At 46.7% G+C, this 27,391-nt stretch overlaps 1 protein-coding gene across 1 annotated transcript in view; it reads right to left on the reverse strand.

Annotated features, from left to right (window-relative positions):
* Nucleotides 1-27,391, reverse strand: part of NAGLU (N-acetyl-alpha-glucosaminidase) — a 93,710-nt gene that overhangs the window by 19,147 nt on the left and 47,172 nt on the right. The window contains exon 2 of the mRNA XM_069634436.1: nucleotides 15,364-15,511. Coding sequence (XP_069490537.1) covers nucleotides 15,364-15,511 — 148 coding nt within the window. The remainder of the gene's footprint in view (nucleotides 1-15,363; nucleotides 15,512-27,391) is intronic.

A 27,391-nucleotide genomic window follows, 5' to 3' on the forward strand; every position in this document is an offset into this window, starting at 1 on the left:
TGCGCCATCTCGGTTTTCCTTCTTGAAAATCTGGTCACTAGTTTTTAGGGGAGTCCTGGGAATCTCCCTGAACCAAATGACACATCATGCCATCTCTGACAACCTGCATGAAGCCAGAAGAGATTAGATCTTTTCAGCTTTTTGGTGCAGTGGTTCCAGCGCCGCGCCCAACACCCCCCACCCCACCCCCCACCCTCGGCATCACATCGTTCACCTAAATGACACCCTTCAGTGAGTGGCAAATACAGTCGGGGGGGCTCCTCAGGGTCTTCCCGGGAGAGATCTGCCTCTTCTACTTCCCTGGCTAAAATGTTCAGATGGGGTCTCCCTCCCAGAGACCACATTTGAAAGGCTAAACACAGCCTTTACAGTGAGGGGGGGGGGGGGAAGGAGCCAAGTCTCAGACCCTTGACTCTGCAGGAAGTACTCATCTGCGCTCCCCTGGACGCTCGATTGAACTACCGCGTTTAGAGAGGCTGGACCCTGAGGCATAAAGCCATCTATTTACCGTGGAATGGCTCCAATTTCCAAGAGTGGCCGAGTACATGGGCATGCCCTTGCACAGAGCCATTCATCAAGAGATCCATGCCAAGTGGAAAGCAGAATGTCCTCCAGTTTCCTTGGAATGTAAAGAGGCTGTGATTCTGGATCTGGACCCTTCATACCCTCACTTTTTACTCTAAAAGCTACAGATATCTGAAGAAAGATGTTGACACACTCTTGGTACACTTACTAGGACAAACGTCTGGACTTGACAGCCCCCATGGTGTAGATAATGGTACTTTCAAGAGCCTGAAGCATACACACTACTCTTTGGGGATGGCTTGTCAAGGAAATGAAGAGATGTGCCCACACATACACTGCACTTGCCGGTACCAAAACAAAGAGGTTTCCCTCTTGAGTTGTTGACAGAGGCCACACGGCTGGCCTCTCCCAGGCAGGCTGCAACAGGTACCAAGGAAAAGATGTGGCAGGATACTGGGATTCCCACCTCCAGCATACCATCTTCACCAATAGAGGTCGCAACAGATGGAGGAACAACAGGCAGCCAACCATTACTTCGGGTTACTGTCATCTCGGTTACCCCCAGTAGGAGGTGTGAGGCATGGAGGGAATTTGCCCCCCCCCTCCCTTCAAGGGGGAGCCCTCTGTGATGCTAGGGAGGTGATCCTGCTATGCAAGACCCTCCCTAGGGGTTGAGGCAAGTGGGACCTCACAAGGAAAGGTTACCGCTTTGGGGACAAGGACTCCTGTTCCTGTAACTCCCTTCACCAATAAGCCGAATGGCATACATCGCACTATCAAATCCTCTCAAACAAAGACTGCGCCAAAGAAGATGCTAAAGGATGTTATTCTTCCTGGGGAACAGAAAATCTCTCTTTAATGGAAGCTGACCAATCCACTGAGACAAGTGGATTGGAAGAAAAAGAAGGAGAATGTTTAAGAGAGAAGAGAGAGCAGTACGTCTCCACGCAGGGTAAGTACCCTGCTGACGTAAGCCTGGAAGGAGACAGAGCCATCACAGGACGCGAAACACGTGAAATCCAAACTTGGTGTTGGGCAAGGGAATGAATCCTGAACTGTCAGAGAATAGAAGTGCGAGGACCGCAGACAAGGGACGCCGAACACATCAGTTCCCAAGTACCGCAAAAAACAGGAACTGCTGTCAGACCCATAAAAGCCAGAGGACAATTTCCGAAGAAGAGAGAAGGTAACAGGGGACTGAGGAGGCACGGGAAGAATAACGAGAAAAGTAACACGGAATGAATAACCCAGTACAAAAGAAGAGTTACTATATGTGAACTGTGATAAAATAAGTGCGATATCCATAACGTTCAGTGAAGGAGAATTGGATACGAAAGAAATACCATTGTCAAAGGTGAAGAGTGATAGTTTATGGAAAAAAAACAAGATTATTCCCTGGAAGGGAGGGAAGTAGAAATACAGTATGTTGTTCTTTATTTTATCAAAATTCACATTTAGTAAACAGAGTAACATTCCCAGAGAGGGACCCGCATGAAAAAGAGAGAAACCTTATCAATGTGAATACAAGACAGAGAAACAAAGAGACCATTAACGAAAGGAAAGCCTGTGAGATACCCAAAGCAAAAGGGTGTGAAACCAATGAAAGAAAATATGAAAAGTTAAGGCATACATAGACTACACCACCAAACAAGTTGAACAGAGCAAAGACGTGCCTAAAGTGGGAAATAAACTGTCTACAATGAGAAATTAACTATTGGAACGGATCAGCAGAACTGCTAAAGAAATAAACGCATATCAAGAGAACCAGCGCTAGAAGCACGAAGGGAGTCATTCTCCTGCCTTTATTTTGTTAAGGTAAGCGATAGGGTCAGTTAGTAATAGTTTTGGATGGTAGACAGATTTTCTTTTTGGACATTGACGACTGATGAGCACCTTAGTCATTTCTTAGTGACGGAACACCCCATAGCCATAGCCATAGCTAGGCCTTCCTAACTATTATGTAATAAAAACTTGTCTAAAATGTCCTTAAGAGTCTGCGTCCTCCTTCTGACCCATCACAGAGGGCACAAAGCAATTTCTGACATATCTGCAGGTACTATCAGATGATGCATGGGTATTTCAGACAATAAGGCACATTTCAATCGTGCACCCCCAAACACTTTGTTTGCATCCGAGAAATTATTGGATGGGCAGGTGGAGGACCTAGCCAGGGATGTTGCATCTCAGACCACTGCCCCTCTTCCCAAGTCCCCTAAACTACAAAGTCCTTCAGACGAGGATCCCTCGCTTCTGCAGGGGCCTCTCCTAGAATGACAAAGGGCCACTGTACTTGGATGCCAGTACAGAAGGGTGCTGGTTAGAACGCATGGCAGCATGGAGTGGCTAGGCCATTTTTTGGGGCAGCCCCAAATCTAGGGACAAAGTCAGATGCCAGCCTGTCAATTGTTTTGAGATCTTAGAAGCCTTGTTTAGGATCAGAGCCCTTAGCGGGTACAAGGTGGATGCTTGTATTCTACTCAGGATGGACAATGTATCAGCGGCATGATACATCAATTATGTTTAGGGCATCAATTATGTCTCGCGCCTAGAGACACTTGTGTACAGGCACGTCATAAATGCCCTATCATATCACGGAATCTTGACATTACGGCCTTCAGAGGCATCTCACAGACATGGGGGAATACCTTCCAGGCCTGGCCAAGGTGCAGGCAGACTGGAATTCCAGATACCAAATGGATGTCAGTAATTGCAGGCTGTATCTGGGTGGGTATGCATTGTTGCGGTCCATATGCACCAGTCCAAGATTTTCATCTTGCACCCAAACCTCTTTCCAGCAGCAGCACACACCTTTCTCTAAGTCTGGGGTCCGCAGGTAGACTACACATTTCATTCCTTTGTAATGATAGTGAGAAATCTGGCGAAAGAGGGCAGAGATAGCTCACATTAGATGATCGCGACAGCATTTTGGACTTCACAAGTGGGGTTTCCAGTTCTTCTGGAACTTTTTTGGGATTTGCTAATCACATTTTCCCCAGAGTCCTTGCCTCCCCCCTGGATCTCCTGGGAGCACCTGACCCAATGGTATGAGATCGCTCCTGGGTGCTGTCGGTGAGAATTGTTTCGGGGGGCTCACTGGGCAGTCCATTGTTGCCACAGAACCTCGCCACACTTGGGCTACCCTCAGTTGTAGTTATGAGACTGCCTGGTTGGTCTGGCATGGGTGATGTGCGAAACAGGGTTACCAACCAGTTTCAGCTGTACGGTCAATCCTGAACTTTGTGTCTGGCTCAGTTTGCAGAGGAGGTGTGGCCTTCTGAGGAGTGGGGTCTATAGATGTTCTTTACCGGTGTGGTGTTATTTCGTGGATGGTGGCCCTATTGTGGAAAACCCCTTGGTTTCTCGCCTTTTGTATGTACTTTGTGTGTGCCATAAAAAGAATATTATGAATGATGTCTATGCTATGTTAAGGTCCTTTGGCGTCAGGGCGGGAGGGGGAACACACGCTGCACTGTTGCAATTCACTAAGCTTGCCACAGTCGTTGTGCCTCGTCTCCTGTAAGAAGGTTTCAGACATGAAGACCCTGGCAATTTCTCAAAGGGTGTTCTCGCTGGAGGAGGTTGCCTTCTCCATCTCCCAGTGCACTAAGAAGAATAACCATAACCTCTTTAGTCTTTGAAGCGCATCCCACCCTTTGCTGGCTGCAGGGCCATAGGCAGGACGAGCGGCTCCCGCACCTCACAGACCACCTGGCTCCCATCTTCTACTACTGGGGTTGCAGCCGCCTTTTTGCCTTGTTACTTCCCTACGCTGGTGTGGTGGGTTCCCAGGGTGATGCTGGAGGCTGGAGTAGATTAAAGGTCTATGGGATTTCCGTTTGGGGGCCAGGCTTGAAGACATAATCCGGACTGCCAAGGTACTACGTCTTCAAGGAATTCTATTTCAAGGCCATGTTTGGGTGTTTGTTTGAATGTGGGGAGTATGCTTTGAACAAGCAGAATACCTACTTATGAATCTTGACAGAAAAAGGTGAATCAAAGGACAGGATGCAATCTCACAGGGATGCACTTGTAAGGATGTAAGGATTGCTCTACCTGTACAGTGCTTTGCTGCTGGAAGTTTTAGTAAAGAAAGTGTCATTCATAGAATTAAAATGCCATTACACTAATCAAGTAATGGCCATTGATATTCTTTACTGCTGCATAGAAGGTGTGCTGATGTTCTATGCCTGATTATGGAGGCTTCTAGTGGGGTGACCCAGGGGTCTGGGTCGCCCCAAGAAAGTGGATGACGAGCCCCAGTGTGTTATGGGGAGGATCCCCAAGTCACCTCCATTTAGATCCCTCCATGGAACAGGGGACAGTACCATGTCCAATAACTATACTGTTTTAAGAACCAATAAAGAGGCCCCTTTGCTCCTGAAAGTTCATCCACCCACCGCGTTCCAGCACTTGTGTGGACCTAGTTCCATCCTGGAAGCACTGCTACCTTAGGAAAGGTGTACTTCAAACACTCCAGGGGAAACTAAGCATTCTGCATGGAGAATTGCAGCGCTGTGCTGGAGGTCTCCTCCACATCAGAGGCCATTTGCAAATTCTGGTGCCATCCCGCTCATATGCTAGCGCAAGCATCAGGAGCGTTGTGACAGAATGACTACTGCTCTGCAGGAGTTCAGGGATGTGTAGTGGCTAAACAGCCTACTCATCCCCACACTACTACTAAACCAGCAGTGCTACCAATCATATAGGTAAAACGGGCACAGCTTGAAAGGTATTCCTCCATCGTCTCTTTTGGTAGCACAGGCCAAGGGCAGGCTATATTCAGGTGTGTGAGCTAATAAGAGTAGCAACCCAAACAGATTCAGTACAATGGTTCCAAAATAAGTTACGGTTCTCTAAAAATGTAGAATAGTTACTATAACAATCAGTGCAAAAATACACTACAAACTCACCCCTGTAAAAGAAACACTGAATGCAGAACTTGGTATGAAAGGGCACTCAAGGTTGTTTTGTAGAGGTGCTCAGGCAAGAGACTTGACAACAATGTCAATAGTTTAAGGACAAATGTTAGAGAAGGGGGGCTTGAAACTCATTATGGTCCCGAAACATGGACCAGGAGGACAGAGCCTCTTCACAGTGTCTTTGGGTTCTTGTCATTGGGGGCTCAGCAACATTGAGCCAGGCTTCTAGGAGCTTCTGCAGCCTGTAACTCAGTTGGGTTGGTGAGCTGGTCAACTGGTTCCAACACACAGTGCAGTCCAAATAGCATTGGCACGTGGCGTGAAGAAGCTGGGGACAGGCAGGTGATGTCCGGATCAGTGAAGCTCACTAACTGCTCAACGCGGGAGTAAGGGCCAGAGCGGTTTGACTACTGGGTTCCTGGCAGGCCCAATATAGGGCCTCCAGGGATAAGATGACTCCTTAGTTCTGCACTATCACTCCAGGAAGAAGTCTGGCACCTACTGGGGGCTGGGGGAGTCTGTCACCTCCAGTGAGCAAGACCCTGGTTCAACCTAACAGCCAGCAGATATGCCTTGGCCCAACAGAAGTGTCACCTGAGCTGTTCCCTGGGGTTAGTAAGGGGCAGAGCTTTCCTCTGCCTTCGAATCTTCTGCCTTTATTGGAGAGGACTTTGGAATAGACTCCATCCCCAACAGAGGTCCAAATGTTTATCCTTCTCTTAATTGTACTAAGATGAATCAAGGAATAAGGGGGTGCCCATCTCCTTATAAAGGCAAAATGTCACATGGGATTGGTCCATAGGAAGCTTGTTTGAAAGGGGCCAATAACTGCTGTTTGAACTAGTGTCCTTTCCCTCATGGCATGACACCCAGAGTAAATGGCCCGCAGGAAATGGCGGCGACAGGAAAAAGGAACAGAGCCCATACAGAAACCAAGATGGTGAGACTCTCCTCTCAAGCCACCTTTCCTTTCTGGCTACTCTAACTCCACCCCCATTCCATCCCATCCCTGCTGACTTGAAAGGGACTCCAGTGGTCAGCACCCTGGTGTCAGAGCTGCCTTTGAGACATCTGTTCCCAGCAGCCCTCTTGGAGGAGGTTCCTGTGCACTGAGGCAAGGGTATTATCCTTCCTGTAGGAGAATCAAATCACAGCATACCGGCCATTGTTCCGCATGGCTGTATTGGAGACAGTCAAACCAGACACTAATACACATCAGTACTGTCAAAGTTGGAGTCTTGCTCACAGAGTGGACACTGATATATTAAATTGCTGTGGCTATATAATTGTGTGCACTTAGCAGTCATCATGCCCTAACATGCATGACTTATATTTTAAACAGTACGTGCCACCAGCCTGATTTAGGTATACAATTATTAAGTTTGAAAACAGAGGTGCAGAAGATTAAAAAGCTAACTCTGCCTGCAGAAACTGTACTAGCAACAGTCAGGAATGCAAACGCGACCTTAAAACCTGCCAATTGCCACCGAAAGCCAGGTGCAGGGGGTGCCAGGAAGCTCTCTCTACACTTCATGAAAGTAGGTTATATTAGCAGACCCTTTTAGAAACCGAATTACCTTCACCATTATGTTAATAAAAAAATAAAAAAGCATGGACCATCAGGCGGACGTGGTAGAGGAAAGCAAGGTACAAGGTGGTGAACATCAGGAGAAGGTGGCCAAAAGCAGCAAGGAGGAAGTGGGAGAAGATTAGAAGGCAGGTAAAGAGAAACATAAGGCAGAGGTTGGGGGTCATCCGAAGAAGGTGATAAAGGACTTGTGAAGAGCAGGATGACATTGGCAAAGAATAGAGGAAGCATCGGGAAGGTGGAGGAGGCTGATTGGGCCCAAAGCAGGAGATATTCATGCATTTGGTCCAGAAGTCGTGGCATAGTGGTAGTTTTTGGTGTCGGGTTTGGGCTTGCTTAGGAACGGTTCCATACCCTCTCAGGATTCATGGTTCCGATGACTCACCAGCTTGGCATGACTGACGGCTGAAGGAGGACTGCTTGGACTCGTATCTGGTAATTGCATCGAAAAGATTTCCAAAAAAACACTTCACATTGAAAAATATGCATCTAAAATGTTAGCATCGAATGCATATATGGGGGGGTGGTAAAGGGTTAAATAAAATGGGTGTTGGTGGACCCGCCCCCCGCTCAAAAAAACAAAAATATGCATTTAATGCTAACATTTTCGATGCAAAAAACGTATTGGAAAGTTTGATGCAATGACCATAAACCCTTGGACTCCCATGATGGATTACCTGTGGGACTTTTTAGGTGTGGTAAATTGGTTCAGCCACCCTGGACAGGTACAGGCAGGCTCTGGGTTTTAGGGCGGAAGAACACTTTCTCCTGTCAGGCCCCTCTTGGAGAGCAGCAGCAGGTGACAAGTGTCAGGTCCCAAAACAATTGCATATGCAGAGTGTCGGGTCTCCAGTCAAGATAGCGTCGGAGTAGTAGCACTGTCCCTTTAGAGGATCGCCCAGGCCCTGGGATGATGCAGCAATGCTTCTGATGTCCATAGAGAGCTGGACAGCTGCACAGGATGCGAGACTGGTTAAGTTTACCAGTCTAAGGGAGGAAGGCACCTGGTGGGCATCTCCAGTTGTGGCAAGATGGTCCAGAGGTTCATTGTTGAATAGCTTTGACAGTGCAGGTCTGCAGCTGCAACCCTCTGGTGTTCTTTCTTGTCGGTTTCACACTTCTGACTCTCGCAACATCCAGAATGGCTTCAATCCCCTGCCCCCATTTTTATATCCATATTCAGGCTGGGGAGGACTCCAGGGGCCAGATCACAGAAACTTTGCACTGATGCAATTGATAGTGTGCACGGTATTAGCACTAGGGCAAAGTATACTGTTTTTAAAAAAAACACTGGGACATATAAGAAAACTATTGCACCATAACAAGTACAGTTTGACATGTAAGCACATGTGCAAACATTGCTCTGGTGCAATGCATTTGTGCCCTAGTGCAAATATGGATTGGTAGCACTAGGGCAAACGTTCCCCTGGCATAAAAATGCAATGAAAATGATTTTTTGTACTAGGACGATTTTTGCCCTACTGGTTATGCCATGACAAACTACACTTGTCACTGTGCACAGGTTTTCTAATATGTCGGCGTTTTTAAAAATAGGGCAAACTTTGCCCTAGCGCTAATACCATGCAAACAAGCACTTGTGCAAAGTTTTTTAATCAAGCCCCAGGACTCCAGCCCTCCGGTGGTAAGTTTGTGCACCATTAAAATACCGAACAGCATATTTAGTATTCGGCCAAATACCGAAAAGTTTGTCAACTATTCGGCCGAAGCCGAATATGATGCCAAATAGTTGCTTTATTTAGTAAATCATGTTCCAAACTTCAAAAACCCCACTTATGAAGCACCATTTTAAATGCATTCTATACTTTTATTTCTCTAATGAAGGGACCAAATGTACAGAAGATTGTTACATATTCAGTGCCAGTTAAAGTAGGGGCTTCACAAATGCAAAAGGACTGCCTTTGTGAATCAGATGCATTGCATTCTCTATCCAGTTGCAAAGTCGATGCAGTCTAGTTTCGAAACTTCTTTGCAGCTCACATAGAAATGTATGAAATGGTTCATGTCGGCTCATGCAGGACACAAGTCAAGAGGAAATCTTAAATACGTGAACTCCGTCTCACAACTATTCACCCCACCCAAACAAATGCTGCTCACTTTTCACTTATCCTAGCCACTCCTTCTCGCCAATACACAAACATAGGCAACTTATCATTCGTGATAAAATATCAGATAATGTTAAACTCAAAAAAAATAAAAGGGGGGGGGGGGGGGGACTATGACGTACGCAATGGAAAGTGACATGACAGGAAGTGAAATATCTATACACATTTCTTTCAGTTTGTCTTTTCCAACAGAAATAAGTGCACATTGCATATAAACATTTGCCAAAAGAAAATATTTTCCTGTATTGTTGCAGGCTAAGTATAAAAGATGAGCACCTTTTATGTCTAAGAATCTGTTACAAAACATGTCTTAAAGAGCAGATTACAATATAAGATATTTTTCAGCTGTGTGATAGCAATTTGTCTGGTCTAATTCTATTCAGTTTTGCAAACTGAAGTCTATATTTGCCTTTCTGAGTTGAGAATGTCAAAGTATTCGGCAAGAGCCAAATAGAAGAAACTATTCGTCCGGAGCTTTTTTCCAGGCGGAATTCGGCCAAATACTTACTCAAAGCCGAAGTTCGGTACACCCTAATTCAAATAGGTTAAGGCTGTCCAGTCAAGCACAGCCTGCTAGTCACCCCCATCTGCACAGCAACAAACATTACTTGACCCATAATGCACTGATTAGGAGTCCTTATCCAAACTCACACACAAGAGCATGACCAAATAAGGCCATTTCCAACCTTAGAGGGCAGAAAGGCCCATAAAGCAAGACTGTGCAAAAAAACAGGGCTTGCTCCATGAGGAGCAGCCATTTTGACGTTATAGTAATAAAGTGTTCCTGCAACACGCCACTTCAAGGTGGGCTCCGCTACAGTAAAAACACTGGGTGTCTGAAGGACTTCCCACTGCACACCAAAAGGTAGTGAGTGGAGCAGGTATGTGAGGTTAACAAGACCACAGTCTTCCCAAAAACCATCCCAGGTCCTGATCCATAACGAATATAATGCGGGCTCCATTGATGTCGACAGAGGGAAAGTTACAAAAAGTAAACAGTTCCCAAACCACAACATAAATCGACCACGAGATCCTTCTAACGACAAGCAAACGAAAGACAAATCACCTCTCATTCCGAAATGAGGGATTATTTATTTACATTTATAAAGCGCACCACAGCCCTGAGGCATCGGGGCGCTGTTACGGGACAACATGCTTAGTTTGAGAATACATACATATTTACGTCAGAAGAAACAGGAGTGGATAGGAGAGCGCTTTCGGCCATGTTGGAACACGGTCTTAAACTGGCCATCCGTAAGCTTTTCCTCCGTTTTGTTAATGATACTTTCTCGCGCTAAATCATAACTGCTCTGAGATGTAGCTGTGACCTCATTTCTGAAATCTGTGTTCAGTGGTGTGTATGCACCAACAAGACATGAAACCAGGCGCCTTGAGCAATACGCACGTGTGATGCTTTATGGCGTCTGCTTGCTGCACTGTTGCTTACCCCAACACACATCCGCGTGCATTCGGATGTCAGGTGCCCAGCAATCCGGTCAATAATGCCAACGTGTACCTGCACCAGACTTGTGAGGCGCATAAATAAAGTCCAGAAAATAGCAGTGACTCTGGTCTGTATGCGAAGTCCAAAACACATTAAGCAAGCAACAGCGTCGATAAGTCAATGAAAGCACAAACGTAGAGAACACATCTGATAAAGCACACGATTGGAGACTGAAACTGCGGTCCAATAACAGCAATTACTGCCGGCATTCCACAGGTTTGGCTGCCCGAAAGCATTCTTTCCAATGAATGTGCCAACAGACCTCTAACCTGAGAAAGAACGTTTAGGAGGTAGAGAATGGTTTTACGCCTATTTCCTCAATTAAAAGGGGAGGCTTCAAAACGCACAGCAGAGATTGTGTAGAAGTGCGTTTTCGGCGAATGCAAGCTACAAAGCCCGAGGAGGAAGCGAGTGCCTTAGCTACACTTCAACCCAGGCCCCGACTGGCCAGTAAGGCAATACCCAAAGTGCCACTCGGATTCTATGCGCCACTGTGGGCTAGATGTTTGGGCCACTTTGATAACTTGGTGCAATGTGCAGCTGGTAGACGTGACCACCGTTACTTCACCAATATCCCTGCAAATGCAGTTCCCGAAAATGTACTCCCGTGCACTACTCAGCATGACCACTCACAAAATATCATTCTCAAATGTAGGCCACTTTTTAGGTGTGGCTTTTCGGTGGTGCTAGGGCACCGCCTATAGGCCAAAACTATTGCATTGAATTACAGCTAGGAGGGAGATGGGATAGGCGTGAGCTTTGATGTGTGGTTTAGTTATTAACCCACCCATTGACTGCCCACAGCCATTCTAATCGCTACACCCATTCCCGCCCTTTTCCTGCCCATCCAAAAAAGAAATCCTCCTGGAATCTCTTTGAGACAGATCAAGCAGTGACATCAAATCTCGTGCTCGAAGAGCATACCAGTGTTATTTCAAAGCAGTCTGAGAGTGAATGGCTGAAACGAAGTTGTAAATGCACTAGTAGTGTAATAAAAGTGTGTGTTGCGCCACTGGATGTATAAGCAGTAGGCGTGTCATTCACTGAAGTCCTGGTCAAAACAAGCATTGGCAAAGCCAAATCAGGTTGGCTTTTGTATAGGCATTAAACAGACATCTGCCAGGCACTACTATATCTCTAGGCACTTGCACCGTTTGCAGTTGCTTCCAGTAACGGCCAATTAGCGCCATTATCCCAGTGCCTGGCAGCTGCTTGTCCCATACCTACACAAAAGCCACAACTGTTGGCATTGCAAATGCTTGTTTTTAAAGCACAGGCCAATACTTTGTCCCAGTCCGACTGTTTCCACAACTGGGTTTCCAGTCCTTGGGGCGACTGCCGCCACTGCGGAACTGGCCACTGTAAACATGGGTTCTTTAAAAAATCCAGGATCCATTCTAGTGGGAGGATGGATGCTGCCTCGGCAAATACCATTTGGACATCCCCTCCCTTGCAGTGGGGCTGCATTTAACTGCACCTACTTGTGGTTTCCTAGGCATCCGCCAAGAAGTGCCTTCCAACAGGCCCAGCCTTGGGATTCATTCAAGATGAACTCGGCTTTTGAAATGCAGTTTGAATAAAATAAATACTAATAAAAACAAGAAGCAATTTTGAAGGCGGATTCCCTTTTAGGCAAACACATTTTCATTTGCAAGCTTTCAGGGAGGGCCTTATGGCGTCCTGAACACTTGCGGTTGTAAATATGTGTTAGCCTGATCTAGGCAACCTCCTTTTAAGGTTACTTGCCATCAGTGTGTTTTTTGGGTCAGCCTACAAAGCATCTTCTTCGTCTAGCTAACAGGACACCCACCCACCATTTTTACCTGAAAAGTAAGTCTAGGGTCGAAATGGCTCCGGTAACGTTTCGATTCTTGGAAAGGTTGACTCCTGATTAGGGCAGAGCAGGGAAGGGAGGGGGGGGGGAAGAGATGGAGAGAAGAGCTAGAAAGAGAGGAGGACAGAACAAAGAGAAGGACGGTGTCAACCAGCCAATTCCTGGGGGAAATTCCAATGACCCTACACCAAACAGAACTGGAGGTGGAGGAGAGACCTGGAAAATCACCCCGATGACCTTCTACCCAACAAGACAACCTCCACCCCTAATACACCTTCAGTAAGGCAAAGCGGTCCCCTACACCTACCACCCCAGAAAGCATGTCCCTGGAGTATACGTACCTTGCCATCTTGCCCCGTCCCAAGGACCTGTTGCTCCAGTCTATTAAACTCACATGCCAGCTGGGTGAACATTGCCCATAGCAGAGGTAACTGTGAGAATACTCTGCACGGGCTACCATGGCATCCATAGTAAGTATGGCTTATGGACAACAACCCATCAATGAGGACTGTGCAACAAAGATGGCTGGCTGGATCAATGCTCATGGAAACATGCGCAGGTCCCCACAGTTTGGAAAGCTAGGATATGCAGAGTTGGTTTGAAGTTACATCGGGCTTTCCAGCAAACCTGGAGATCGGGTGTTCACAGAGTTAGGAAATCTTGCCACCGAGAACCGTGGGACTTGTCTGCAGCAACACTGCTGCAGATCTTAAGGGCAAGGTTGCGTACAGTGCTTAGGTGGGTTTGGGTCCGTGGTCCCACATAGAACCAGGACCAATGAATTAGAACAGTCCAGGAAAATATTTAAATTGGAAGAGGTCAACACAAGCATTGAAAGTGTTCAGGTGGCTTATGCCAGGTGTGGGTGAAGGCGGATGGAGTCACATTTCATTTAATCATTTGTATAGCGCCTTTCACCATAATGATGGTCCTAGCGCGCGGTGGGCTGAACGTCCTCAGAGGGACCAGAGTCCAAAATATGGGATAATTGGGAGGTGCTATTTGCAATTCGGCCATTAAAGTTATGAGAGGGTAGCCAAGGCCCTGCTAGTCGCCCATGTCTGAATGGCAAGTGAATGGGCAGAAAGGAGGTGAACTATGAACTAAACACGGTGGATTGTGTTTAAATGGATAGAGATTAGGTGAATGGCTACAATGCTCATTTGTTTCGTGAAATGTAGCTTCACTCTTATGGCAGAGGTGTTGTGTACAAAAGTCTATATTATATGCGAGTGCAGAGTGTGTGGGAATGAGCCTGGGCCGTCCACTAAGTAACGAAGGTGCGGTGTGCAAGAGTAAGAAAAAGGATTAGCTGTACAAGCAATGTCTACACCCTGGGTTCTATCTATGTAGGAAGAGCAGTGCTAAGTCTCACGTATGATCTAAGAATCACTGAAGGAATGAGGCGGTGCTATGAATCAGCGGGTAGGCAGGAGAGCAAAGAGATTAGGAAGATGAGCAAGAGGTGAGGAAAAGAGGGCAGTGAAGGAGCGAGCAGGACAGGAGGGAAAAAAGGAGACGAGATTTCAAGGATAAAATTGAAAAGAAAACAGGCAATTGCGGCACAGGCTGAGAAGGTTGAGTGGTAAAGAGAGTCAGCAAGAGGTTAAAAGAAATGATCCTGCAGAAGAGAGAAGGGTAACAGAAAGGAGGATGGAAAAAGAGCAGACAAAGGTGAGAGGCGAGGGAGAAAAGAGTGCCACAGCAGAGAAACATTACTAGTACAGCTAGATGCTGAGAGGTGGGGAGGTAACCAATAGAACACGACTTAGAATTTGGAAAGGAAGTATTGGAAAAAGGATAAGGTGGAGACACAACAAAAAGAAGGAGAGAGGAAAAATCTTGGGGGGCGATCCATAGAGAAGAGGAGGAAGGAGAAGAGGCTGAAAGCCAGGAGGAGAGGTGATATCCCTGATCGTTACAGGTCATACAGGGGGAAATAGTACAGAGAGAACGTTGGCGAAGAAGGGGAAGAGCTTAGGAGGCCCTAATGGTACTCAATCTGTAGGGAACTGCCCACCCAATTACTGGCGAGACCGTGGCAGAGTCTGCCAATGGCTGGCTGGGGCCTCTGCCTTGCAACCCCAGGCCAACAGGGGTCTGGCGCAACCGGCTGCAAGGGTTGAACTTTCGTTGAGCCCTATCTGGTGGAGTTCCCCATCAATGAAAACATCCTGATCAACCCACCAACACAGTGAAGGACAACCACTCCTCCAAGCCGAGACGGAAGTTCTGGGGCACTGAAAATGAAAGACTGCGTGCAGTCTATCCGACTGCAAGATGGTGCAGCCAAGAGAAACCGAACGAAGATTTAACCGAACCGCTCATTCTTGATTTCTTTGAATATCCCACACCTTTGATTTTTGTCTAACACCTGGATGCATTTACGTAGTACAAATAGAACACTTTTGAAGTAGGAGTGTCGAGTTGCTGGACTTATCCGTGGATCTGTATCAATTTCCTGGCAATTGAATGACGCTAGTAAAGGCATTTTTTTTACATGTGGTTATCTTCATTGCATTCTCCTTACCCTACTCTCCCCATACTCGTTTATACCCCTTACTCTCCCATAAAACAAACAGAACATAAAAGGAACGCCACCAGCATTTAATGTCCAGAATAATTCCCCTAATGCACCCATCCACAGGTGGAGAGCGTGGAAGCAGACCCATGGCACAATATCTTCTTATGGTTCTTCGCCCACCGCACAGATGTGGAACTTGCATTCTACATGGGCCATACTCAAGCGTCTGGAGGATTGAAAGATGCCAATGAGTTTGGTAATAATCGATGGGATTAGTGTCAAACGATTCCAGTGTGTGCCACATAAATGGCCAACGTTATTGATATTGTCCGCATGAGCAACCTACCCGCTGCCAGATGGCTTCTTGCCCGGTAAACGCGAGGGGCATATTGATGCCGTTCAGGGCCATCCAGTCGATCTCCTGCTCCCATCGATCCCAGTCCCACCACACGAAGGAGTAGCTGGAAGTGCAGACATTCTGGTAGTAGCGGAACCTGAAACACACCAACAAGAGGACATTAGAGCATATGACAGGGAGAGGGCAATACAAACATACCTGCGACATTAAATGTGTGTTGGTACATTTACATGAAGGTGCGTTAGGAAACCTCCAAAGGGCATTTGGAGCGTAATGGGTGACGTGTCAGGGATATAAAGCTGCACTTAGATTAGTGGCACACTACACTATGCACTAGCTCCTTGTTCCCCAGTGGTAGCACCTGCACACTGGGCGATGCACGATGCCCAGAAGATGCTTTATCTCCTGGCCCCCAAATCTTTATTTCGATCCATGCTCATCACAAACGTAGTTTGGACTCCCCATACCCTGCACTGCACTGCCCCTGGAATTAAATCAATGAAATACATACTTCCCTTTTTCGCCCATTGGTCTAGTGAAAATAACTGGTACAGAAAAATGAACTCTTAATTATAAAAGGACTCAAAGAGTAACTAAGTTCATAGAAGTATTGGATTAAACATAACACATAGAAAAACCTAGGGCCCCATTACAAGTCTGGCGGTCCGGAAATAAGGGTGCCGGTAGCAACGCACCAGCACACTTTCCGGACGGCCCGACTACCAGAATGCCTGCAGGAGCCGGTGCTCCTGGCAGGTCTGGGCCTGACTACGAGAATGCCTGCAGGGGCCAATCCGACCAACCAGGAGCACTGGTCTCCGCAGGCATGGTTTTCACAGAAGAACCAGCAACCTCTCCTCATATATCTGACGTTTCTAAGAAGTCACACTACCAACTGCACCTCCTCAGAGGTATTCTTCCCTTCCTCTCCTTCCCCCAGAAGCTCACTGTCTCCCGAGCTCTGATTCTCTCAAAGCAGGACTACTGTAACAGCCTCCATCTTAATCTGTCTGCATCCACTCTACGCCCTCTGCAACTCATTCAGAACAGGACTGCGAGACTTGTCCTTGGCCTCAAGCCCAGGGACCGTATCTCTCCAGGACTGAAATCTCTACACTGGCTCCCAGTGGCTGCGATGATTAAGTTCAAAACCCTCTGCATTGACCATTGGCCTGAATACCTTCAACTCTCTTTTCCTAAATATCTTCCTTCCCGAGCCCTTCGCTCATCCGTCTCCAACTCCCTCAGGGTCAGCCGCTTCTCGAAGCAACGAGCTGGGGGTAGATCTCTCTCTGCGGCAGGGGCCTCCCTCTGGAACAGCCTTCCTGCCTCCCTGAAACTTGAGGAGAATCATCTCCGGTTCCGGAAGCACCTCAAAAACTTCCTCTTTGCTTCTGCTTTCTCTCTCCCTCTCCCCTGCTAAATTCTTCACTAAACTGCACTGAATCTGCAACTGGGCCACTCTCACCGACCTCGGTACTGAGCCCAGCCACTTGCACTGCCTCCCTGGCAACCCCTGCACTGTGGGACTGTCTCTGTATCCCTACAGCCCCCCCCCCCTCCCAGCACTTGTCTCCCCTCCTTGCACTTGCCACCAGCTGGCCCTATTTTATTTATTTTATACTACTTACCTTGTACTGCACCCCCCCTTCCCCTTGCACTTGCACTTGCACTTTTTCCCCTTCCCCTTAACCCTGCACTTGCGCGATCTAAATGACACCTGGCCTAGTAGGATCGTTGTCCGTCTTCCCCTTGTTCCCCCCTCCCTGCCTCGTTGCGCCTTGAAACACTTGTGTATAGGTGCGTTACAAATGCCATATCATATCGTTGACAAGGGGGCCGGTGCTTCCTTGTCCCCATTCCCGTGGAGTCCTATTAGACTCCACGGGAATGGTGAATTACAGTTCCCGCCGCTTGACATCCCGGGCCGCCGGGACTTGTAATATCCCAGTGGCACTGGGATATCATGCGGCAGAAATGGTGTTACAAGGTCGGCAGCAACCCGCTGGTAGCACCCGCGGGTTACTGCTGACCTCGTAATGAGACCCCATAAAACCACTAGCATATAGCAACCATTGGATACACACAGGTAGACCATATTCTGTATGCAAGTACCGTTAAAAGTCACCTTCTAGGAGATGCAGAAAAGTTCCTCATAGGATAAAACTGAACCAAGTCTGTAAGTACAACCGCAGTTATGAGATAAAGGTAGGGAACCCAAGAGGTGCGGGCAAAGGAGCAACCGACGCCAGAGGGCATCAGAGGGGAGGGATGTAGACAAATCTCCTTAACAGGAGAGCTAAAGGAGGAGAATAATATACATGCATAAGCACCCTAGATACTGCAATTGTTATCCAGATTTATAAAGCGCCAGGTGCACCCGAAGGCATCTTGGCGCTAGCTTATGTAGAGTTTCGGGAAGAAAAGACTTAAAATAGAGGTTTTTATAGAGCACCTAAATGAATAATGATTTTGTGTGGCACAAAGAACAGCAGGAAGAGAAATCCACAAATGGGCGGCAGCCACAGAGTAAGATCACCCGTCAACTGGGGAAAGCTTGAGACGTGGTACCAGCACCAGTCATGTGTCAGCAGATCGAATAAGCTGAGCAGGAATGTAGGAGTAAATATTCGGGGGCCACATCGTGGAAGGCAAAGTGCACCAGGCAAAGGGCTTTAAACTGAATACGTTTGACTGCAGGTAGCCAAAGAAGATGCCAAAGTATAGGAGAGATCCTAGGTGTAAATATTACTAGGTGTAATGGTGGCGGTGCTAGACGCCGAGTTCTGAAGCATCCGCAGACGACAAATCAAGTAGGCTGGTTGAACAAGGAACAATATGTTGCAAGTCCAACGAGGACAAAACTAAGACTGACACCACGGGTGCCCAAAGCCGAGGAGGGATAAAAGGAAGAACCTTACGTAAGGTTTTGGGTTGGACATAGTCTTTATGGCACACCACGCTAATCTGGACTTCCATGGATAAAGAAGCCTAGATTTTGACCCCTAAATCCCTTACCCATGATATGGGAGAAGTAAAAGGGTCCAAAGCGCATGGCCAAAATGCAGGAGCCCAAAGGGTAGAAGCAGAGGACGGCCCCACTATTACCACCTCCGTTTTGTCACCATTGAGTTTGAGCCAATTATTACTCATCCCATTGTGGCACTTATGTTCACATGCCAGAACAAGGTTTCCTGCTGTGTTCAAGTTTATGTGCTATTCCCCAGTTAAATACTCAACACAACTGCAATCAGAATTGAACATGGATTAACTAAAAGCCGATTAGGACTAGGGCCTACTCTGAGGTCCTCTTCCAGGGAGGTGACGACAGGAGCTCCAAGCTCTTCTCCCTTGCCATCACAAGAGCCTGTTGGGGACGACAAGCTTGCTGGACAAGGCCTATTGCAACTAAGACACTGGTACCCAGGACCCTGCTCCACTGGAGGGGACAGAATCCTGCAAATGAGCTCTACAAACCTTTCTAGTTTGGAAGAGCAAAAGAAGAGGTTTGTACCCCAGGACTCTGGACTGGGACTCCCAGCAATCACAGAGCGAAGGATGCAACCTTTCACTCTCCTCTCCAAACCCATCTGACAGTAGTTTAGGCACCTTCCATGCCATCCAATATGTTGCAACCAACAGCCATAATCATCTCCAACTTCAACGCAGAGTGTCGTAGCATTTCAGTTTTGCTTGATGCTGAAGTACAGTGGTCTCCACATCCGAGACCAGAGTCTTCCACCATCCCCAACTCGGCACCACCTCCCTGGCTACCAGGTTCTTCAAGCTCCAAGCCGTTGCTACTGCAGTACCATGACAAATGTGTGGAACCAATCATGTCTGCTCGCTTCCGAAAGCAAGTCATTGCTTTCCTGCACCCAAAACTACAGTCTTCCAGTGCCAGCAGCTGAACACCACCTGTCATTCCTGGTGTCTTCGACCTGCAAGCTGTCGTCGCTCCTGAACAGCATTGCACTTCTGCAGCACGTTGCCACGGTTCCCAGAACTTAGCTCTGTGCCGAAAGCACCCAGACCAATATGTGGAAGTGGCTTCTGGGCTGCCTTATAGAACCCTGGTCATTTTTAAGCCCCCCCCCCCATCTCTACTTTCTGAAAGACATAGTCAATACTTTTGACACTTTGTTGCTGAAATTCTTGCCTGAGCACTCCTTTCGACACACCAAGAGTGTTCCCTTCATTTTAAAGTCTGCATTCTCTGGGTTTTCACTTGCAGTGGTGGGCCTGTACAGCCGAGAAGTGAAACCAAAGAGAAGAAAATGACCTACCCAAGCATGAGTCGACTCCACGCAGAGTCCGCGCTTAGAAACCTCTGCGTATTAAATGCCTTATAAATATCATACCGAAGCTAATGTAGGTACAGGGATGTGCTGAAAGAGCGGGCAGTCGCCGGGAGGGTGAATAATTAAGCAAAGAGACTATGATTGCAATACATATATTAACAGAAGAACGAGTGAACAGGAATAGATATCTGAGGAGCTATTCAAAAGCCTAAAGCAAGGCAAAGCTTGTAAAGCGTTCAGAAAGTGGAAACAACTATCGTGGGGAAGAGAGAGAAAACCCGAAGAAGTGATTTCAAGAGAGACAACTGTTAAAGAGGGGGGACCCCTGTAAGAAACGTTGTGAAACGTATTATGAGCTAAAAATACAAAGTGAAGATACACCAAGAAAGACAGAATTTGGTAAAGCCATATCACAGGTGGGGAATTTTCAAACTTAACAACCCAGAGCGAAAGGAAAGTGTTTAAGAGAATATATTTAAGAGAACAAATGTCAAGAATCGTTTGCTCAGGACAATATGACCCATCAACAGCTGGGAAGAGCTACAGGAGCTCATAAAAGAGACATTTCAGTAACAGAGGATTGTCTTAAGGAGTATTTTGTGATACAAGTTTAGATATTTCAGGGTTGCATGAAACCAGAAGACCCTGGAAGAAGCCGCAAGATAAAAAGGCAAAGGGGAGGCCACCAGGAGAGAGATTAGTTTGGGCAGAGTTTAGTTAGCATTATTAATGGTAGGGTCAGAAAAGGTTAGGTTTGGACTGAGGAGATTTTTGATTTTTGACTTCCTGAAGACAGAGGAGCACTTTAGTTTCATTTAGTTTGTAGGGAATTCTCCTATAGCGATAGGGCAACCCAAGCCTTTTCTATTATTTAAAAATAAAGCACTTCAAAATGTCTGTGTTGTGTCTGACTCCTCCTTCCAACAAGCCACTAAACTCAGTGTTGTGTCTTCCCTTTGCGAGTCCATCACCTTTGGAGTACAAAAAGGAATGTGCTCATTGCAGTCTACCATCTTCTCTTTACACACTCCCTGGATGATGCCCCCAGCCGAATTATGAATTCATAACCTGTAGATTTAGGTGAGTTCACCCAGAAATATTCTCTATGCACAACACCTCAGGGGCAGGGGCCATGTAGCACCACAGCCAATACATGGGACCTTTGTGGGCGAGAGGTGGAGGAAACCTGGAAATGTGTTTGGTGTAGTCGAAATCTGGCCAAGAAGCAGCTGTATGGTGGCCAGTAAGGAAAGAGGCCAGAGGATGGCACAGAGAACATGGCGATCAATGCAGAAGGTCCAGCCGCTGAATATCAGATGCTTAGCCCCTGACAGAATCCGAGGGCAATTAAGTCTCCTGCGGAGTTACCCAATGTTAAGAAGGATTTCTGAACTCTGTCCAGGAGGGGCAGAGGTTCAGAAGGCCAACCTAGTTTCTTGCAACAGGGTAACCTCTGGACAAGCCAGACCAATCAGGGTAGCTATGGCAGGCGATCAAGACTAAGTCTCAGGAGGGGTGAGGGTGACTGAAGGACCTCAATGAACACACACACACACACCCCAAACACCCCAAACACCCCAAACCTTCCAGCGGGTCACCAGCGGTTCCTCGACTCAGCTTCGTAGTTGCAGGATACTTGTATCCTATCCTTTGTTCAGTGAGAACTCAGGCGATCGACATGGTGGTGGTGTTTCCAGCCTCCTCTTATCCAAAGTTGCCTTCGCGCCAAAACGGAGAGGACCCAATGGGAGAGCTGCTCAGAAACACACAATCCATACGTAGACCAATCACAGACCACAGTGGTCTCAGGCATTCAGGACACTCCAGACTCTCTGCCACCCAGGATGTGTATTGGGACCAGACATCCCAGCCCACATGCTGGAGGCACAGCCACAAGGCATGCAGAAGCCCATGAAAACATTGGGATTCACGGGAAAATGCATGACAAAATAAGGACTGGCCCGGGTCGACTCAACCTGGGGAAGGGGAAGGAGAAGGGGCAAGGTGGCCAAAGGACAGGACAAAGAACATCGTGGCATGGCCATTTTGGAGCCAGGCAACCAATTTGTGCCAAACACGGTTAACATTGCAGGAAAGGGTTAAAAATAATGCAAAACAATAGCCGCCACCGGTCCTGTCCATGACACATCTGCACAGTTCACAAAAAGTCCAGCAAAAGTATCTAGGGCCTTTGGAAATGACTATAGACCCAAGTGTACTGTATAGTAAGATACATTGCACACTTGTTACATGTTGCACAAAAGTTGCAACATGAGGAAAAGGACTAAGGGAAACAAAGTCTCCCAGTACTGACTGTCTTAAGGTCATGTCAGTTTCCCCATAAAAAGTGAGCGTAAAGCCCAGAGGAGTGCAGCTGAAGGCTGTGCTTCTGTGGCAAAGTCAGTCAGGTGTGTCTAAACAGCAGCAACAAGTTTGGGGGTTGACATATGGAGGGAAAATTACATACACATATGAAATCTTTCCTAACACCCAAGAGTGAATGATGGACACCTAGAGTACTCCGGGAGCAAAGAGGCCGTTTCCAGTACCAGACATGATTGAGTCAGGCTGCAGGAAGCTCAGAGAAACATATCCCAGCAAAAAGTGAGCAGTGAAGTCCTCACCCATGGGAAGAGCTTGAAATCCCAAGACCAGACGGGTACATGACGAGCCTGGAGGAGTTGGTCCAGAGAGGAGGTACTAGACCAGGCTTGCAAACCCAAGCAAGCGAGAGGGGATTACAGAAACTAAGAACCAGCATTTAGCCCCAAACAAGGGGAGCAATAAACTCTGCTCCACTGAGGAACCTGCACGCTGGAAGGAGCTGAACAACTGAGGTATCAACGAATTAGCTTCCTGGGAAAACTGAAAGCGCGCAGCTTTGAGAGGGTGAAGAGTGAAAAGGGAACCGGTAGACAGAGGAACACAAGATGCAGGGCGATACCGTCTGACACAAACACACTCAAGGGAGCCTGATGGGAAAACATCAAGCCACAGGTATTCTGGTGGATAAAGAGTCCAGTGAGAGAAACCTAGAGCAAAACGCTGCATTCTGGAAAACAGAGAATCCCTAACCATCGACCAAGGCAGCAAAACAAATCTTAAGAAAATATGCTCTAGTGGCGATAAAGAATACCCAAAAAAGAAAACTAGGAAAGACCCTGAGCTTGGAGATAGGGAAATCCCTAAGCTTTGACAAATTAGAACTTCCAATACATGTCACTTAGATGGAAAAAGGTCGATCGCAAAGAGACCAGATAGTGAAAAGAAGAATGGGAGACTGGCGCTGCATTATTGGACACTAAAGAAAAGCTCTAAGGGCTGAAAGAACAGGGGGAGACTAATGATTCCTTGCACTCCAGTGAAGCATAGGAGCGGGACGAGAACGAGACCGACATACACTAGAAAGGGAAAGAACCCAGGAAGGTATACAAAAATAAACACAAGAACTAAGAACATGGATCCAGTCCTGACCAACTTTGTTTCGCGCCTTCTTAGTGGCCCAGTCACTTCTCATTACCCGGATCACTGCAGCCAGAGTAACTGTACAGAATATGCCAATTCCTGTCCATTTAGTGGCAGAACCGATATTATGGAAATAGCTTAGTTTGGTTACCTGGATATGCAGTGGCACTACCGGATACACTGACTAGCAATACCCAGCATGTTGCAGGCATACCTTGGCATTTGGCGGTGTACTTATACGCATTGCAATACTCATTCTCTATTAGGAATATGTGAACCTATGTCGGAATTAAGACGCATGCGGCATGAGTAACTTTTGTGATAATTCACAGGATCTTGTCACTTCTCCCTAGAGGGGGAGCCCTTCTCTATTCGGCTAGGGAGGTGAGCCCACAACACGATATTCCCTCTTAGGGGTGGCGGTAGTGTTCGAAGTGAGCGGAAGTGGCTGGGATCAGTGCTCCTCTTTTTTTTTTATCTGTGTTACTGTTAAAAAGAAAACGTTCCGGAATGGTTTACTTTTAAAATAAGTGTAGGAAGAAGTTTAAACATGCACTTCTGTGCACTGCACATTCCCTTAAACAGCAGGTGTGTTTGTTTGGGGGTTTGGATTGCGTGTGGGTTGGGGGTGCATATCAATGTGGTTTGTAGGAGGGAGGGCAGGCCAGCAGGGAACATAGGTCCACTACTTCTTGTCAGAAAGCGGGACCTCACAGGGAGAGACTCCCCTCTTGGAGACAAGAGGTCCTTTTCCATCAAGGAACTCCCTAGACCCCTTATGGAGGAGTCAAAATGAATATCTTATGACCACGCAAGGCACTCCAAACCAGTTACTATCTGTTACTGCTATAACCGCAAGAATCAATCTCATCACGTCAGTTGTGCTGTGAAGAAGAAGAATGTGAAAACCAAACATGTTCAAGAGACATCTTTAAGAGAGCGAACAATGTTGGAAGTGCAAACAAGCAAGGGGCACGCCAAGTCATTTCATCTGGTTCTGTCAAAAAACGAGAACATTCTGGGTAGGGGTTTGTGAAAGACTGGGTTTGGTCCCGAGTTGTGCAGTTCAAATGAAGGCTACAGTTGTGGTGCTTGGGGGACGAATCTCTGCTAGATGACATACAATTCAGTAAAAAAGTATGGTTCCTGCGGGCATATATGGTTACTAAATAAAATGATTGAGATCCTGAAAATCGTCTGCCTCTTTTTGCACCGACGATTGGGTGGAAGAGTTGCTAACCATGTCCACCTATGAGAGGGCAATCTACAAACAAACCAGGAGATGATGACAAGTTTTTAGACATATGGGGATGCTTTCTTGATGTCTATGGCTAATATGACCCAAGTTTAAAGTATATACTCTGTGGTGCGCATTTTCTTAAACCACTTATTTGTTTCTCTTCTCTACTTTCCTCCACTATCATTAGTTATTGTGGATACTCAATAAGAGTGTAATTTTGCGCAGTTTTAGTTGAGAAGATCATAGTATCGAGACTGTGTTCAATATTTTCAGTCTGTCCGTTCGGATTTCATGTGGTCTGCAAGATGAAACAAACCAAACTATAAATCCAAATAGGTCATCTGCTATCTGGCCAACGTACTGAGCAGGTTTAGAGATATTTAAGGGTGAATTCCTGAGACATACGGTTGGTGTCTCATATGTACCATTAATAATGTGTGCACTTTCTTCCCCTCTTCTTTTTCTTATCTCTTCTTTCTTCTCCCTTTGCTTTATTGTTAATTCAATTTTAGCGAACTAATTTTTTAGTTATCAAGTTTGGTTGTTCATTTGTAATTCTGCTTTAATTGCTTGAATCTAATGTTGTCATGTATCATTTATTGTTCATGACAAATAAAATATTGTTCGACAATTGAAAACCAAAACAGAGTACTCAGTGGTTGGCAGCCAACCACACTGGGACGAAGAACCGACCAAGGAGCAACAAGTCCTCAAGCAAAAGAAACAAAAAAGACTGTCTATGCTAGGGAGGATCCAATGTTGTCTAATAAAGAGAAGATGGACCAGTGAAGTTCGTCACTGGAGCCTGGGAAGTTCAAACCAAGGCTGAGGGAAAAGCCAGGAGACGCTGACACGTCTTGAGCAAAGATGATGCCAAAAAGCTAACGGAGAAGGCAGGGAGCCGAGCTGTGTGCTTGGGAAGATCCTGGAGGTGGTTACACGACCCAGAAAGGGTGGACCGGATGGTCCTCGAGCTGCACCAAGACTGTACCAGGAAGGCCTCTGCAGAGCCACGTAAAGAAGGGAGAAGAAGCGAACAATGAAGTGGCTGTGTTAGGAGGAGGAACCTGACTCCCACAGGAAGAAACAGTGACGCCTACTGAATTCAAAAGAGGTGAATGGTGGGAGATCCGTGTGGGGGACCGATTAGAAAGAGTGAACATTACCAAGGTACTAATCACACTCGTCCCAGTACAAGTAACTATTGGAAAGCGAGTGAAGATTACCAAGAAACGAATCATACTCGTCTTCAGTATTTGTGAATATTGGAAAGAGTAGAGACTGCCAAGGGACCAGTCAGACTCATCTCAGGAAAAAGGAATACATTGAACCAAGCAAGGAACACCATGCCAGCCATCCAATATGCTTCCAGAAATGTATTAACAGATTCATGAAGAGGCACTGCAAGGTTCAAAGAAGAAGCAGGAAGGATATCCTTATTTGTGGAACCATTTAACTTTTTATATAAAAAAACAAGGTGAAGCCTAGGAGGGGTAAAATCACCCATGAAGAATTAAGACACCCCAAGACAGAACTGTTAAGGCTATAGAAGCCTGTTCATAAGATAGTCTTTCTCTTGGACCCCTCTTTTCTTTGGGGTGTCTAGATTAGTGGTAGGACCAGGATAGGATAGCTCTGGACAGAGGACGGGCTGTTGATTTGGACAACCTCACTGATGACGAGCAGCCTAGTTAGTTTTGTGTTAGGGAGGGCAAACACCTTATTACTAGAGATAGTTAGGCCTTTTTATTTATTATTTCAATAAACAAACTTGCATAAATGCCACAAATTGGTGTGTCTTCTTTTGGTTTACCACATTGTACATTTAATGTCCATTTTAGATCAGGCCTTACATAGCCATAAAACGATGTGCCTAGTGTAATGAATCCTACGGCGTCCTCACAAGAACGCCAACTAAAGTCTCCTCCCAGGTAGCAAGGGAAAGTCAGACGCTTCCTGATCCAAACCCTGGGGGCGGTGTTAGCCAGGAGGATCACCTGGGAGGAGAAGGACCCCAGGGAAGTAGTAGGAGGACTTTGTGGGATGAAACGCAGTATTTATCTTCCAAGATTACTGTCAGAGAGAGTTTTTATTTTCTTAAACGGACTGTCAGAATATAGATGAAGATGACCACAGGCAGTCATGTTCTGACAGTCAGAATAACCGTCTTAAAATCACTGACAGGAGTCCCAGAGAAATTAGGAAAAGTCTTCAAATGTTACCAATTTAAATCCAAAGATGGTATACTCTTCTGTAAAGTCAAATAATTAATGGAATCCTTATAGTACTTTGGGGAGTATGTATAAGATGAATAGTGAACATGGTGATGATAATTTCACTCGAAAAGCCTATTTTGATATTGTGGACTTCAAGTCCCAGAAATCCCCAAGTACTGGGATGAAGAAGAGGACTGCAGATGCACAAGACTGCATGTTGCAGTCAATTAGGAATAATGACCCATAGCGGAGGAGGACTGGGAGGCATAAAAAGCCCCGAGGTGCAGGCCATGAGAAGGAGCAGTAGTAGCAGGTGGAGTAGTTTTCCTACCTCCACGTGGCAGAAGAAGCAGAGGTCATGTGTGAGCAGAGACGCCAGGACCACAGGAAACGTAGATGCCGGTTCTGAGAGGGTCTTTGATGCTCAAGACCGTAATTGCAAAGCTGGCACAGCGGGAAGCGTCCGAAGTGACATCTTTCCCTCTGAGGAGCGCAGTGGCAGAGGTTGGGCAGCAGAAATGCCCCTTTTGATAACTTTCCCCCTTGTCTGACAAGCACCGGAGGCAGACGAGCACCGACGTGTTGTGGGAGCCTGGAGAGCCCTGCTGGTGAGTGATGCGAGTCGTGGAAGACCATGGAGGAGAGATTCCCGGACTGTGGGGGAAACTGAAGCAGAGAACCTGAGGCAGCGAGGCGAACAGACATGCATGCCAGACCCGGTGAGTTCACCGTTAGATGGCGACAGCATTCCATAGCCACTCACTGGCCAAGTCCAGGGGCCTTAACCATAGAAA

The sequence above is a fragment of the Ambystoma mexicanum genome, chromosome 13 (assembly GCF_040938575.1).
Source record: "Ambystoma mexicanum isolate Mex_15411 chromosome 13, UKY_AmexF1_1, whole genome shotgun sequence".
Lineage (NCBI taxonomy): Eukaryota > Metazoa > Chordata > Amphibia > Caudata > Ambystomatidae > Ambystoma > Ambystoma mexicanum.